The sequence below is a fragment of the Musa acuminata genome, chromosome BXJ2-11, assembly GCF_036884655.1.
Source record: "Musa acuminata AAA Group cultivar baxijiao chromosome BXJ2-11, Cavendish_Baxijiao_AAA, whole genome shotgun sequence".
Classification (NCBI taxonomy): Eukaryota; Viridiplantae; Streptophyta; class Magnoliopsida; order Zingiberales; family Musaceae; genus Musa; species Musa acuminata.
Window position 1 is genome coordinate 22,968,813 of NC_088348.1, and position 14,720 is coordinate 22,983,532.

At 38.4% G+C, this 14,720-nt stretch overlaps 1 protein-coding gene across 6 annotated transcripts in view; it reads left to right on the forward strand.

Moving 5' to 3' along the window:
- Nucleotides 1–5,582: 5,582 nt before the first annotated feature.
- Nucleotides 5,583–14,720, forward strand: part of LOC135626861 (ATP synthase subunit beta, mitochondrial-like) — a 34,605-nt gene continuing 25,467 nt past the window's right edge. The window contains exons 1-4 of one of the 6 annotated variants that reach the window (XM_065132631.1): nt 5,583–6,211; nt 7,208–7,283; nt 7,389–7,470; nt 7,589–8,099. In XM_065132631.1, coding sequence (XP_064988703.1) covers nt 5,738–6,211; nt 7,208–7,283; nt 7,389–7,470; nt 7,589–7,787 — 831 coding nt within the window. In that variant the 5' untranslated portion in view covers nt 5,583–5,737 and the 3' untranslated portion in view covers nt 7,788–8,099. Of the gene's footprint in view, nt 6,212–6,691; nt 6,729–7,207; nt 7,284–7,388; nt 7,543–7,588; nt 8,100–14,720 lie in introns of those variants that run through there. The other 5 variants (XM_065132635.1, XM_065132636.1, XM_065132632.1 and 2 more) reach the window with 5 other exon arrangements.

Here is a 14,720-nt window from a genome sequence, read left to right on the forward strand (position 1 = left end):
GCAAATGAGAAGTTTCGATCATGCATGGTAGGATGCAATGTGACAAATTAATACCATGATGATTTGAAATATTTATGATTTGAAATGATACATATGCTTTTTATTATGATAATATATGATGTGTATCATGAATTCTTAAAAAATTAAATAAATAAATGTTTATATCATGTTAGATGGTTTTACATATTATGCATGATAAGCTATAGTGATGAGTGAAACAATGATTGAAATAATATGAATGATGATTTGGAATCATGTATATAATTATGAGTTTATATGTTTTGAAAATGTGCATGTCTTAATTTGAAAATATAATGATGCACAAATAAGATTGATACTAACCTTTGTCATGATTTAAAAATTGATGTAAAGGGTTTTTCCCTTCTTTTTGACAATGACAAAAGGGGAGATAGCTAGCTTGCACAATTCAAGAAGAAAGCAAAAATTACACTTCTCAAAAGAGAAGAAATTGCTATCTTGAACATCACCAAGAAGTGCTATCTTGCAAATCTCAAGACACACAAGTGCAATCATGCAAAATTTGTAATTTTGCACATCATTAAAATTTATGATGCTTTGGTGATCATGCATGTTCTAAAATGTTATAAAATTCACTAGCTTGCATGATGTAGAACTTAGCTACATCACCAAGGAATGCTATCTTGCCTATCTCAAGAAGCAAAAAGTTAACTTGCACATCTAGCAAAACTTATATTTCAAGAAGCAAGAGTTGCTTTCTTGAACATCTCAAAATTGCTAGCTTGTGGGCCTTAAAATGTAGAAATTTTTTGCTAGCTTGTATATGGTAAACTTGCTATCATACTACCATGATGATGAGCATGCTTTATCTTCATGAATATATTTGAAAAACTATGACAAAAATATGTCTGAATGATCAAACGTGTTAAAATTATTTTTCGGACTTTTTTTATTGAATGATCAAATCACTTGATTGCCATAATGATTTTACACAATTACTTGCCATGATTACATGTTGGAAATTATGTGCTTGAATACAAAAATTTTCATGATAATAAGCATGTTTTACCTTCATGATTGTAATTGAATATCTCTAGTAAAACCCTGTCCGAATGTATGAAAGTGTCAAATTTCATTTTCGGATTTTCTTGATCCGAATTGGATTTTCTTGATACATTATCCTCTTCCAAATTTAACAAGCATATGTCATATCAAGTTTAATTCACATCATTGATTTTTGACATATGGAATCATCTAGCAAATGCACTTATCATGTGAAAAATATTTTTCGAGAAACATATTTGATGATTCCCTCTTATAAAAGGAAGATATTTTTACATACAACGATTTGACTCACTTACATATCTTAATCCTTGCAAAAATGAAGTGTGCTTTAATATCTTATCGATTTGAACTTCACATATGGCTTTCCTCCTTCATGTAAAAAAATAAAAAAAATAAAAAGGAAGGAGCAATAAAAGCTATCTCCATGTCATGTTCTCCTCGAGATGTTTGCATAATTGGTATCCTATCACTCACTATTGGAAAATGACATGAACCAACTTATGGCAACGCACTTATATTTAAAAATTTGCTTATATCGTTCTCCTTGTTGTTGATGACAAAGGGGGAGAAATATATAAATTGATACTATGAGTGTCATATTTGAAGAATATGAATAGATGCCATGAATGCCATATTATGATGAGATATCAAAAGCAGCATTCATATGAATGTGTGCTATGAATGTCATATCATGTTAAGATATCAAGAACTTGAATCGTAATTTTACATATTGATATCTTACTATTTGATAATAGCAAACTTGCATGATGGTAACAATAGATATTATGTTTTTCATGCAATGAGTTAAACTTACATCACAAACACTTGATTATGGTACTTCTCCTTTTTGTTGATGACAAAGGGGCAGAAGTATGTTGATGACATGACATGTTATGAATAAGTTTATGATGACATATTGCTTGGATTTTTGAATCCAAGAGTTTCTATCAATATGGCATAGGGGGAGTTTGTTTAAACTCTGGGAGTTAAGGTTAACTCCGTTTATGATGACATGTTGTTTAGATTTTTGAATCTAAGAGTTTCTATCAATATGGCATATTGATAGGGGGAGTTTGTTTAAACTCCAGGAGTTAAGTTTAACTTCGTCATCAAGTGGTTGTCATCATCAAAAAGGGGGAGATTGTTGAATCTCGTATTTTGATGATGAAACTACTTGATATATGTTTATGATTTAATCTGCGTTTTGAGTGACGCAGGATGCTTCGATCTGGATAAGACAATTAAAGCAGGAAAATCATGTTGTGCCGGAGGAACATGTCAGAAGATTGGACGTCGGGCCGGTGGATCGGTCGACGTATCGACAGAAGGCTTCGGGCCGTGGACTCGGGCATCGGGCCAAGAAGAGCGGGTATTGTGCCAAGGATATCGGAGTTGCGGAGCCAACTGGCTGATTGGGCAATAGGCTGCAGGAAAGGATGATGCGCCGAAGAATCGGACGAAGCGTCGAGGAACCAATGACATGCCGGACAACTTGGTTAATTGCTTAGGATTAATTGTCTCGATCGAAGTTTTTATTTTAAGTGTGCAGGATTAACTATGATAGAAGAAAGACATGCAGCAGGAGTTGCGCCGGAGTCATGATAATGATCATGTTGGGAGTTCAAGAGCTCGACGGAAGTTCGGACAGTCGTCGGAGGTTCTGCGGGAACAAATCCGAGAAGTCCAGAAGCTTGCCAAAGGAGCTCGTCGGAACTTGCCAAGTGGATCGTCGCAAGTCCAGGAGTTTGCCGGAAGTCCGTAGGAGGATCACCGAGGGTTCGTCGGATGATCGACGGAAGTTCGCCGGAAACTCGCCGGAAGAAGCGATTGACGCACTGGAGCAAGCTATAGAATATGTCTTAGGAAATAATCGTAGTTAGCACATTGATTAAGTTAGAAATGGGAGGTGATCCCATTAGCTTAATCTTGGGGCAATTGGGCCCCTGAAGGAATCAAATTGGGCCGAATGGATTAACCCATTCGGACCCTGATTGCTGTGGGAGGTGCAACCGCCCAAGCCAGGAGGTAGCACCGCCCCGGGCTCAGTCTCCGAGCGAGACTGGGCGGTGCAACCTCTTCTGTCAAGAGGTAGCACCGCCAGAGCTCAAGTTTCGAGCTCTGCTAGGTGGTGCAACCTCCCCAGTCAGGCGGTGCAACCGCCTGAGCTCGGTCTTCGAGCTCTGGCAGAGAGGTGCAACCGCCCCTGACAGAGGTGGCACCGCCCAGAGGCTCAGTCTTCGAGCTCTGCCAGGCGGTGCAATCGCCCCAGTCAGGAGGTGCAACCGCCTGATCCCGGAATTCCGAGAATTGACAGATTTGAGCTCCAAATTTGAACTGGGTTGAGGCCTATAAATACCCCACCCATTCAGCACTGAAAGCACAGAACACACACTCGAAATCTTGCTGTCTTTCTGTGGTTCTTAGAGCTCAAAACTGCTAGTTCTCCTCTTTCTGTTCTTCAAAGTTTGAGTTGTAAAGAGAGGAGAGAAAACTTCTGTAAGGGTTGTCTCCTAAGCCCGTCAAAAGGAGTGAATCTGTAAGAGGGTGGTTGGCCTTCGCCTATTGAAGGAAGGCCTCTAGTTGACATCGGTGACCTTGTCGGTGGAGGAAGCCAAAAGTGGAGTAGGTCAAGATTGACCGAACCACTCTAAATCTCAGTTTGCATTTCCTTTGAGCATTTTACCTTCACTGCAAACTTCTCAATAGCTACTGCCCTCTGCGATTTTACGAACAAGTTTCAAGGTTTAGACGTAAATCTGTGTTTAGACGTAAATCTGTTTTTTCGTATGATCATCATATTGCAGATTGCGTTTACGTTTTGAGCTTTACCATAACTGCACACTGCCTTTATACTCCTGCTTAAACTGTGTCTTATCTAATCAAGTGATTTACGAATCAGCATTTAGACGTAAATCGGTTTCTTCGTACGAACATCGGATTTCAGTTTGCGCCGATATTCTGGTTTTTATCATAGCTGCAAACTGCCTGCTTAGTTTGACTTTAACCTTGCTTAGTATCAACTTTCATACAGAAGTTGTTTTTATCGTTCGAACACAGCTTTCGATTTTAATCGCAGAAAGTTTTCCGCTGCACTAATTCATCCCCCCCTCTTAGTGCTCTTGATCCTAACAATAATGAATTTTAATATGAACAAGCTTGAGATGACTCTCCCAGAGCTCCTCAATATGTTGAGGGAGGCAGAGAGTACTATTAAGAAAGAGAAGCCTGTTCTCTACACTGGTGAGACCAAAAAGAAAAGGAAAGCAAAAAGGTCCCTTAAGAAGGGAAAGGGCAAGGGCAGACCAGGTAAAGTAAAGGTTGCTAAAAAAGACCTAGCAAAGGACAAAGGCCAGTGCTTCCACTGTGGTAAAGATGGGCATTGGAAGAGGAACCGTAAAGAATACCTTGCAGAAAGGGCAAAACAAAAGCTTGATGAAGCTTCAGGTACATTCATTATCAGCCTCCATTTGTCAGACTCTTATGATAACACATGGGTATTGGATACCGGTAGTGCTTATCATATATGCAATTCGTTGCAGGTTCTGGCAAGGCCTAGGAGACTAGAGAAAGGCGAGATGGACCTTAAGATGGGTAATGAAACAAAAATTGCTGTAGTAGCTGTTGGCGAGGTCGCCCTACATCTGCCTGGTGGAGCTTTTATTGCATTATATACATGTTATTTTGTTCCTTCTATTATCAAAAATATTATCTCAATTTCATGTTTGACAGTTAGTGAATATAAATTAGTTTTTGAGAACAATGGTTGTTCGATATTATTAGATGATAAAATCATCACGAAAGGAACATTGCATAATGATTTATTTATGCTAGACACTACTCTACATATCATGAATGTAAATGTGTCCAAGAGGAAACGAGATGAGATGGAAAGAGTATCAAAACTCTTCGATCAGATCGAGGAGGTGAGTACTTAAGTACAGAGTTTACTCAGTTCCTTAAGGATCATGAGATATTATCCCAATGAGCACCTCTTTATACACCTCAGCTCAATGGGTAAGACGAAAATAATATTATCCCAATAAGCACCTCTTTATACACCTCACCTTTTTTTCATTTCCACGTGTTTTATTTTTTCCTTTCTTCTCTTGAGTCAACTATCATTGGTCATCGGGCAAAGAAATCAATTTAATAGTCATAACAATAAAAATTATTTACTACTTTCATTATATATATATATATATATAGTGTGCGTGTTGCTAAATATTGGATTGCGCTAATGATGTCATGATGCTTGCTCCATCAACCAAAATACGAGCGTTGACCTAATATACCCGTGGATACTTTATTTTCTTCCGTACGACTAATTTCTTAGGCGGGCCTCATCCTCATCGCTCACTCTCTTCTTTGGTTCATATCGCGCTTTCCTTTTTTACTCCGCACGGACGTTTCTATGCGTCAGTTTATTTGCAAAGGTTATTATTATTATTATTATTATTATTATTATTATTATTATTATTATTATTATTATTATTATTATTATTATTATTATCATCGTCATCATCATTACACGCCCCGTGTTTCTTCTCTTTCGTTCCCTACCGCGTCAGCAGCAACCCTCGAGCAGCAGGAGACGCTCCGTTGCAGTAGCAAGCGAGATCCTTCCCTCTCCCATTTGCCCAAACCCTAGATCTACTACCCGTCGATCTCGGCACCCTCGGCGTCTCGTCCGGCCATGGCCTCCCGCCGGATCCTCGCCTCGCTCCTCCGCGCCTCCGCTCGCCGATCTCCGGCGACGAGACACCATTCTCCTACCCCCTTTGCCCGCATCTCTTCCCGCCCCTCCCCCACCGGGTTCCTCCTCTCCCGTGCCGTCGACTACGCCACATCTGCCGCCTCCGCCGCCCCTGCCCCCTCGGCCCCGCCGCCGAAGGCCGCGGCTGCACCCAGTGGAAAAATCACCGACGAGTTCGCCGGGGCTGGCGCCATTGGCCAGGTCTGCCAGGTGATCGGCGCCGTCGTTGACGTCCGCTTCGATGAGGGGTTGCCTCCCATCTTGACCGCCCTCGAGGTCTTTGACCACTCGATCCGGCTGGTGCTGGAGGTGGCGCAGCACCTGGGGGAGAACATGGTGCGGACGATCGCCATATATGGGACCGAGGGGCTTGTTCGAGGGCAGAGGGTTCTGAACACTGGCTCCCCGATCACTGTAAGTCCTACTGTCCAATCTCGTTTCCCTTGGTCAAACGCAGAGCCGATATGAGGTTGTCTCGTGTGATTACCCTAGATCTGATGCCCGCAGATGTTGGTTATGGGTGAGTTCAAGTTCTGCTTTTGATGAAAGAGTAGCATGACTGACCACCCAATTAAAAACATATTTATGATAGTTATTTTCTACAGACGATTTCTAACCCAATTGCTGATTTTGATGACACCTTCAGTAGTGTGATTAGGATTGCATGACTCTTTGTCTTAGTGTTACATCGGGTCATGTTTCCTTGGTCAAATTGGAGATTGGTATATAAGATACAGAATTGGCACAATGTCACAACCTGATTGCTCCAAAACTGAAAATGTTTGGTGGAATGTCTAACAAACTTTAATGATATTTGTCGATGTTGTATTGTTTATCTTCACGTAGGATCAAAATTTAAATGTTTTTTATTATTGTCTTCTACTTTTCTTCTAGATTTACAAACCCATGGCAATGCAACAAGAGAGCCAAGGTATATAAACTCTGCAATCGGCTAGATGATGAATGGTATGAAAGAGTGCTTTTAATTGGTTACTAATGGTATATTACAGCTAGCATCATCTGAAATGATTTCTATAGTGATGGTGTTCGTCTAATGGTTTTCCTGCTTCTGATCTCTTTTATTTCCAATCTTCCTTATACCACCTCTTCTATTTACACACATCCCTAAGGCATATTTCGACTACTACAAGCACAAACAATGAAAAATCAATATATTTGATGAAACCCATCAGGGAAAGCTTTGGTTCCATGCTAGTACGAAGTTCAGGGTCCTTTATTTGCATGAAGAACCCTATTTAAACTTATTAAAAATGGTTTTTTGCATGAAAACTTGTTCAAGGAGAACACTCACTAGTGTGTCTTTTTCTGCCAGCAACTCAGGAATGAGGAACATGTTCTCATTTTATCTGTTTACTATTATGTGGTTCAGTGGTTGTAATTCATTTTCAGGTAGCCGTTGGTAGGGCCACCCTTGGGCGAATCATAAATGTTATTGGTGAACCTATTGATGAGAAGGGTGAAATAAGTAAGCTCCCCATGCTTGATCATCTCTAGTAGTACTTTTTTTATATATTGCTGTATAACTACGTTGATGTTTATGACTAACTTGTATTTTCTTCTATCTCATTAGAGACCAACCACTTCCTTCCCATCCATCGTGAAGCACACAAAAGCAGGCAACAGAACAGCAGATTCTTGTTACTGGAATCAAAGTACATATATCTTCTATATTCCAATAAACTGATCTGTGTGCTCCTTTTTCCAGTCTTTAACCAGCACATCCTGTGAGTACTTCCTGCTACTTAAATGCCTTGTTCTTCTCTACTACAGGTCAACCGCCTGGCAGAGCTCGGAGACCGAGCTCAAGCAGTTCCACCGCTTGTCAGGGGCGGTTGCACCGCCCAGCCTAGCTCAGAGACTGAGCCCTGGGTGGTGCCACCACTGGCCAAGAAATCTGGGTTCGAATGGGCTGATCCATTCGGCCCAATTTGGGTCTGTCAAGGGCCCAATTGCCCCAAGATTAAGTTAATGGGATCACCTCCCATTTCTAACTTAATCATCGTGCTAACTACGATATTTCTGAAGGCATTTACTGCAACTTGCTCCGGTGCGTTAATCGCTTCTTCCGGCGATCTTCCGGCGAACATCCGACGAACCTTCGGCGATGCTCCTGTGAACTTCCGGCAAACTCTTGGACTTGTGACGATCCACTTGGCGAGTTCCGACGAGCTTCTTTGGCAAGCTCCTGGACTTCTCGAATTTGTTCCCGCAGAACCTCCGACGACCGTCCGGACTTCCGTCGGACTCTCGAACTCCTAACGTGATCATAGTCTTGACTCCGGTACAACTCTTGCTGCATGTCTTACTTTCATCGTAGTTAATCCTGCATACTTATCTCAACATATGGATTAGATAACAAATGACAATTGACTTCATCATCAAAATCCGAGATTCAATAATCTCCCCTTTTTTGATGATGACAATCAATTGATAGCAGAGTTAACCTTAACTCTCCCTATCTATATGCCATACTTGAGATAAGTTATTCTTGAATTCAAAGCCTTTGAATTCAAGAGACATATTGATAAGTTAAAATCATTTAATTTTATCAATACTCCCATCATGATTCCTATCATGATGTATCTCGTTAAGAGAATCCGAAAATGAAATGAACACTTTCATGCATTCGGACAAGACTATACTATAGATTTTCAAATATAATCATGAAGACAAAACATGCTCATTGTTATGGAAATTTTTGTATTAATTTCTAACATGTTATTTTAGGCATGTAATGGCAATCAAGTGATTTGATCATTCAATCAATAAAGTCCGAAAAATAATTTTAACAAGTTTATGCATTCGGACACATCAACATTCCTAATTCTCTTCTTATGAAATCAAATTGTTCTTCACTTAGAGGTTTTGTAAAAATATTAGCTAGTTGATATTTAGTATCAATGAACTCTATGATTACATCATGATTAGTGACATGATCTCGTATAAAGTGATGTCTAATATCAATATGTTTTATTCTTGAGTGTTGTATAGGATTCTTTGTTAAGCATATTGTACTTGTGTTATCACATTTAATGTGAATATTTTTAAGATGAACTTTATAATCTTCTAAGGTGTTTTTCATCCATACAACTTGTGCACAGCATGCACTAGCTGCAATATATTCAGCTTCGGTTGTTGATAGTGCAACCGAGTTTTGTTTCTTAGATGACCAGGAAACAAGGGCATGTCCCAAAAATTGACATGTTCCTGATATGCTTTTTTTATCTAGTCTATAGCCAACAAAGTCCGCATCAGCACAAGCAATTAACTCGAAATTCTCGATTTTTGGACACCATAATCCTAGATTTATGGTACCATTAAGATATTTAAGTATTCTTTTAACTACTTTGAGATGAGATATCTTAGGGTTTGATTGAAACCTAGCACAAAGTCCTACACTGAACATGATATCTGGTTTAGTTGCAGTGAGGTAAAGTAACTTCCTATCATATCCTTATAAGTTTTTTGATCGAAGTTTTCTCCATTTTTATCAACTTCTAAGTTGGTGGAGGTGCTCATAGGAGTGTTAATAGCTTTTGAGCTATCCATATTAAATTTTTTTAGCAAATTTATAGCATATTTAGTTTGACTAATAAAGATGCCATTGCTTAGTTGCTTAATTTGTAAGCCTAAGAAGAATATTAATTCTCCCATTAAACTCATTTCAAATTCGAGACTCATAGTTTTAGCAAAAGATTCACAAAGAGATTCATTTGTAGAACCGAAGATAATATCATCAACATAAATCTGAACAATGAGAAAATTATTTTCAAAATTCTTGATAAACAATGTAGTATTAATCTTGCCTTTTGTGAAATTATTTTCAATAAGAAAAGAACTAAATCTCTCATATCAAGCCCTTGGGGCTTGTTTTAAACCATAGAGAGCTTTAGTTAATTTAAACACATGATTAGGAAGGCTATTATTTTTAAATCCAGGAGGTTGTTCAACATAAACTTCTTCGGAAATAAAGCCATTAAGAAAAGCGCTTTTAACATCTATTTGAAACAACTTCAAATTATTACTACTAGCATAGGCAAGAAGCATCCTTATGGCTTCTAATTGAGCCACAAGAGCGAAGGTTTCTTCGTAATCGATACCTTCTTCTTGGTTGAAACCTTTGGCCACTAATCTAGCCTTGTTTCTAACCACGATACCATATTCATCTTGCTTGTTTCTAAAGACCCATTTAGTACCAATAACTAAATGATCATTTGGCCTAGGAACAAGCTTCCACATCTCATTTCTCTCAAATTGATTTAATTCATCTTGAATTGCGATAATCCATGAATCATCTTTCATGGCTTCGTCAATACATTAAGTTCAATTTGGGAGAGAAAAGCGGCGTTGACACAAAAATTTTTAAGAGAAGAACGTGTCTGAACCCCCTTTGATGTGTCTCCTAAGATTAGCTCCTTAGGATGAGCATCTATATACTTCCAATCCTTGGGTAAGGATGTTTCAGAAGTGTATACATCCAAGTTGCTAGTTGGAGAAGGGGTTTCATTTAAATTCAAAGAATCGAAATTAACATCATCATCAAAATCGTTTTTTTTTATTTCGAAAATCTCATTGAAAACAACATGAATGAATTCTTCAATAATTAAAGTTCTTTTATTGAATATACGAAAAGCTTTAGAAACGGAAGAATAACCAAGAAAAATTCCTTCATCGGATTTAACATCAAATTTTCCTAAGGCATCTTTTTCATTCAAGATGAAACACTTACACCCAAAAACTTTAAAATATAAAACATTGGGTTTTTTGTTGTTCCACAACTCATAGGGAGTTTTGGTGAATAAGGGTCTTGCTAGAACTCTATTTAAAATATAGCATGCAGTGTTTACGGCTTCGGCCCAAAAATATTTGGGTAGGCTATGTTCATTCAATATGGTTCTTGTCATTTCTTGTAAATTTCTATTTTTTCTTTTTACTACTCCATTTTGTTGAGGATTTCTTGGAGTAGAGAAGTTGTGGTTGTATCCATTAAGTTCATAAAATTCTTGGAAATCACGGTTTTGAAATTCACTATCGTGATCACTTCTAATTGATAAAATCATAGAACTCTTTTCATTTTGAATAAGTTTACAAAACTTGGTAAAATATCTAAAGCATTCATTTTTGTGTTTTAAGAAGTAAGTCTATGTGTATCTGCTATAGTCATCTACAATGACGAAGGCGTATTTGCTACCTCCTAGGCTTGATGTAGAGATTGGTCCGAACAAGTCCATATGGATCAATTGTAAGGGCCTAGAGGTGCTTATTTGATTCTTAGATTTGAAACTATCATTAATTTGTTTACCTAATTGACAAGCATCACATATATTATCTTTGATGAACTTGATATGAGGAATTCCTCTTACAAGTTCTTTGGATGATATTTGAGTGATTAGTTTCATGCTAGCATGACCTAATCTTCTTTGCCATAGCCAAGCATCCTCATTCAAAATCGAGAAACATATTTCATTACACAGATCATTGATGTCAATGGTGTATACATTATTTTGTTTTAATGCAATCATAGATGTGTTTTTGTGTGGTTTTTCAATGATGCAAGCATTAGATTCGAATTTGACAATATATCCTTTATCACATAATTGACTAATGCTCAAGAGGTTATGTTTTAAATCATCAACTAACAAAACATCTTCAATAAAGAAGTTGAATTTGTTATCTATGGTTCCTTTGTCAATGATTTTACCCTTGTTGTTGTCTCCGAAGGTGATATAGCCTTCGTCTATGCTAGTGAGCTTAGAGAATTGAGATGGATCTCCGGTCATATGCCTTGAGCATCCACTATCAAGGTATCATCTCTTGCTCCTAGCTTGTGATGGTATATGTTTCTATAAGAAAGGATGATCTTTAGGTACCCATTTAATCTTAGGTGCCTCAAACATTGATCTACATTGTTTATCATGTTGCATAGAGTTTATCATGGTTCCTTTAGGAACCCAAATTAATTTGTTCATACTAATTTTCTTGAATGGACAATAATGTGTTTTGTGTCCATGTTTGCAACAAAAGTTGCATTTGCTTTGGTGTCGAACATGTAAGATGGGGCCTTTTATGAAGGTGGTTGGATTTTGGTGAGGACTTCTCACAAATCCGATTCCACTTCTTTTGGGAACGTGACCCTTGTTTGTAAGGATCATATTTAAAGACTTGCTACCAACCTCGAATTTCTTCAAGATGTCCTTAAGTAGCAAGTTTTCCTTTTGGAGAGTTTCTAGATCATGACATTTTATACATGAATCTAAACTATCATGATATTCAATTTTTAACTTATCGAAATTACAAGTAAGACTATCATGCTCCTTTTTTAGCAATTTGTATTTTCTACTAATAATCTTGCATTCATCAAATAAGTCATAGAAGGTATTTAATAATTCGTCAAATGATAAATCTGCATCAATTAAATTCATTACCTCCTCTCCGATGGCCATTAAGGCGTAATGAGCAACTTGCTCAGTGTTGGACTCCTCTTCTTCAGACGCGCTCGAATCATCCCACGTTGCTTCGAGCGCCTTCTTCTTTGATGTTTTCTTTTTGGCTTGGGGACAATCACTTTTGTAGTGTCCCGACTTTTTGCACTCGTAGCAAATAACTTGGTCCTTCTTAGGTTCAAATATATTTTTTATGTCATTCTTAAACTTGTTTCTTTTAATGAATTTTTTAAATTTTCTTGTTAGAAGTGTCAAGTCATCGTCACAGTCTTCATCACTTGAGTTTTCTCTCAAGTGGTCTTCTAAATTAAATACGATAGCGTTAGAATTTCTTACTATTATGGTGTTCCTACGGGTCTCCCTGCCCTTTTAACACCTTATGTCTTTTGATCGACTTACTTTATGGTATCAGAGCAAGGTTCTTATAGAAGGATTTCCAAATCCTTGTTCATAATAGTTCTTTCCTGTAAAAGAGAGGACTAGTTTACATAAACTGTAAGTTCCTTCCTATTCTAAGACATTGAAACTAGTGGCACAGAGGCTAGACCTAATAAACCCACTGGACTTGAAGTCTTAATTAACCTTGAGGAAGTACTTATCTGATCTAAAAGTAAGTCGATCAAAAGACGTAAGGTGTTAAAAGGGCAGGGAGACCCGTAGGAACACCGACAAGGTGAGACGACTAAAATCTAGAAAGGATAAGGAAAACCAGGTTATGAAAGTCTAAAAGTATATATGTCTGAAAAATGGGAAGAAGCCATACAACAATGGTACACTAGTTCTCATACTTCAAAGCTTGACTACCTTGACCTTGCAGAAACCCATAGTCCCACCAGAAAAGAGCTAGCCCATAATCTTACGGTTATTTACGACAGAACCTGCCTGTCTAGTAGAGTCAATTTAAAAAACTTCAAGGCTATTATTGAGAAAAATCAGAGTCTAGAAAGGGAAATCAAAGGACTCAAGCACTCCATAAAAACTCTCACTGCCTTACTCTCGGAAAATAGACCCCTCACGAAACAAGAAGTGCGAGATTTGGTTGCAGAAATTTCCAAGCAACCAAAACTTGTGGAAGAAGAGGCTCTCAGACTAACTCAAAGCTTAAATCAAAAGCTGCAGAGGGTTGAACAACTTCTATCAAGAATAGAAAAGGCAAAGGAAATTGAGGAAGCCCATCAACAGGCCATTACAACTGCCCAGGAAAACCTCTAGCTAAAATGTGAAGTAGAAGAGCTGAAAAGGAAATACCGAGAGTTGGAACAAGAAAATATGGAACTTGACAGGCTCCGCATGGAAAGGGCAGACTTACAAAAGGAGATCAATCTCCTAAAAGAAAAGGAAAAGGTTGAAAAGGAAAGCACCTATGTCTTACTAATAGAGGAAAAGCAGCAGATACTATCCGCCGAGACGAAAGAAGCCGCCAAACCAGAAAAAGCAAAGAATATGCTATTCAATCTTAAGGTACAACTTGAAATACCCAATACTCCTATAATCAAGGTAAATGCTATTCTAGACATAAGGGCCACCTGCATAGATGAAGGCGCGATACCTAGGGAAGCATTGGAAAAGAATCCCTACCTGGTACATTTCAGCGGGATTACATCAAAGACAACAGCAGATAAGAAATTGAGAGGAGGAAGAATGATGATAGGTGACAACTCCTTCAGAATCCCATACACATATGCATTCCCTATGAAATTAGGGGATGACATACAGATGATAATCGGGTGCAATTTCATCCGCACCATGCAAGGAGGAGTCAGAATTGAAGGAAATAAGGTAACCTTCTATAAGAACCTGACCACTATTAACACCCTCCCATATGTTCCAGTTACAGCTGCAATAGAAGAATTGGAACTAGAAGAAGAAGACTACATCCAAATTCAAGAGCTGGTTCTATACTCAACCGAACCTCAAAAGGACGAAAACAAACTCAGAGCACAGTTTGGAAGCCTGATCGAAAAATTAAAGGCCCAAGGGTACATTGGTGAAAATCCTCTTCAACACTGGAAAAAAAACAGGTTGATGTGTGAATTGGAAATAAAAAACCCAAACCTTACAATAGAGGACAAGCCATTAAACCACCTCACGCCTCAGGCCAGAGAATCCTTCTCTAAACACGTCAAAGCACTTCTGGACATTGGCGTGATCAGACCAAGTAAAAGCAAGCACAGGACAACAGCAATCATAGTCAACTCTGGCACAACAGTAGACCCAGTCACTGGCCAGGAAAAAAGGGGAAAGGAAAGAATGGTCTTTAACTACAGAAGACTAAATGATCTCACTAAAAAAGACCAGTACAGCCTACCAGGGATAAACACCATACTAAGAAAGGTCAGCAACAGCAAGATATACTCTAAGTTTGACCTAAAATCCGGATTCCATCAGGTAGCAATGCACCCGGACTCAATAGAATAGACGACTTTCTGGGTATCAGATGGACTATATGAATGGCTGGC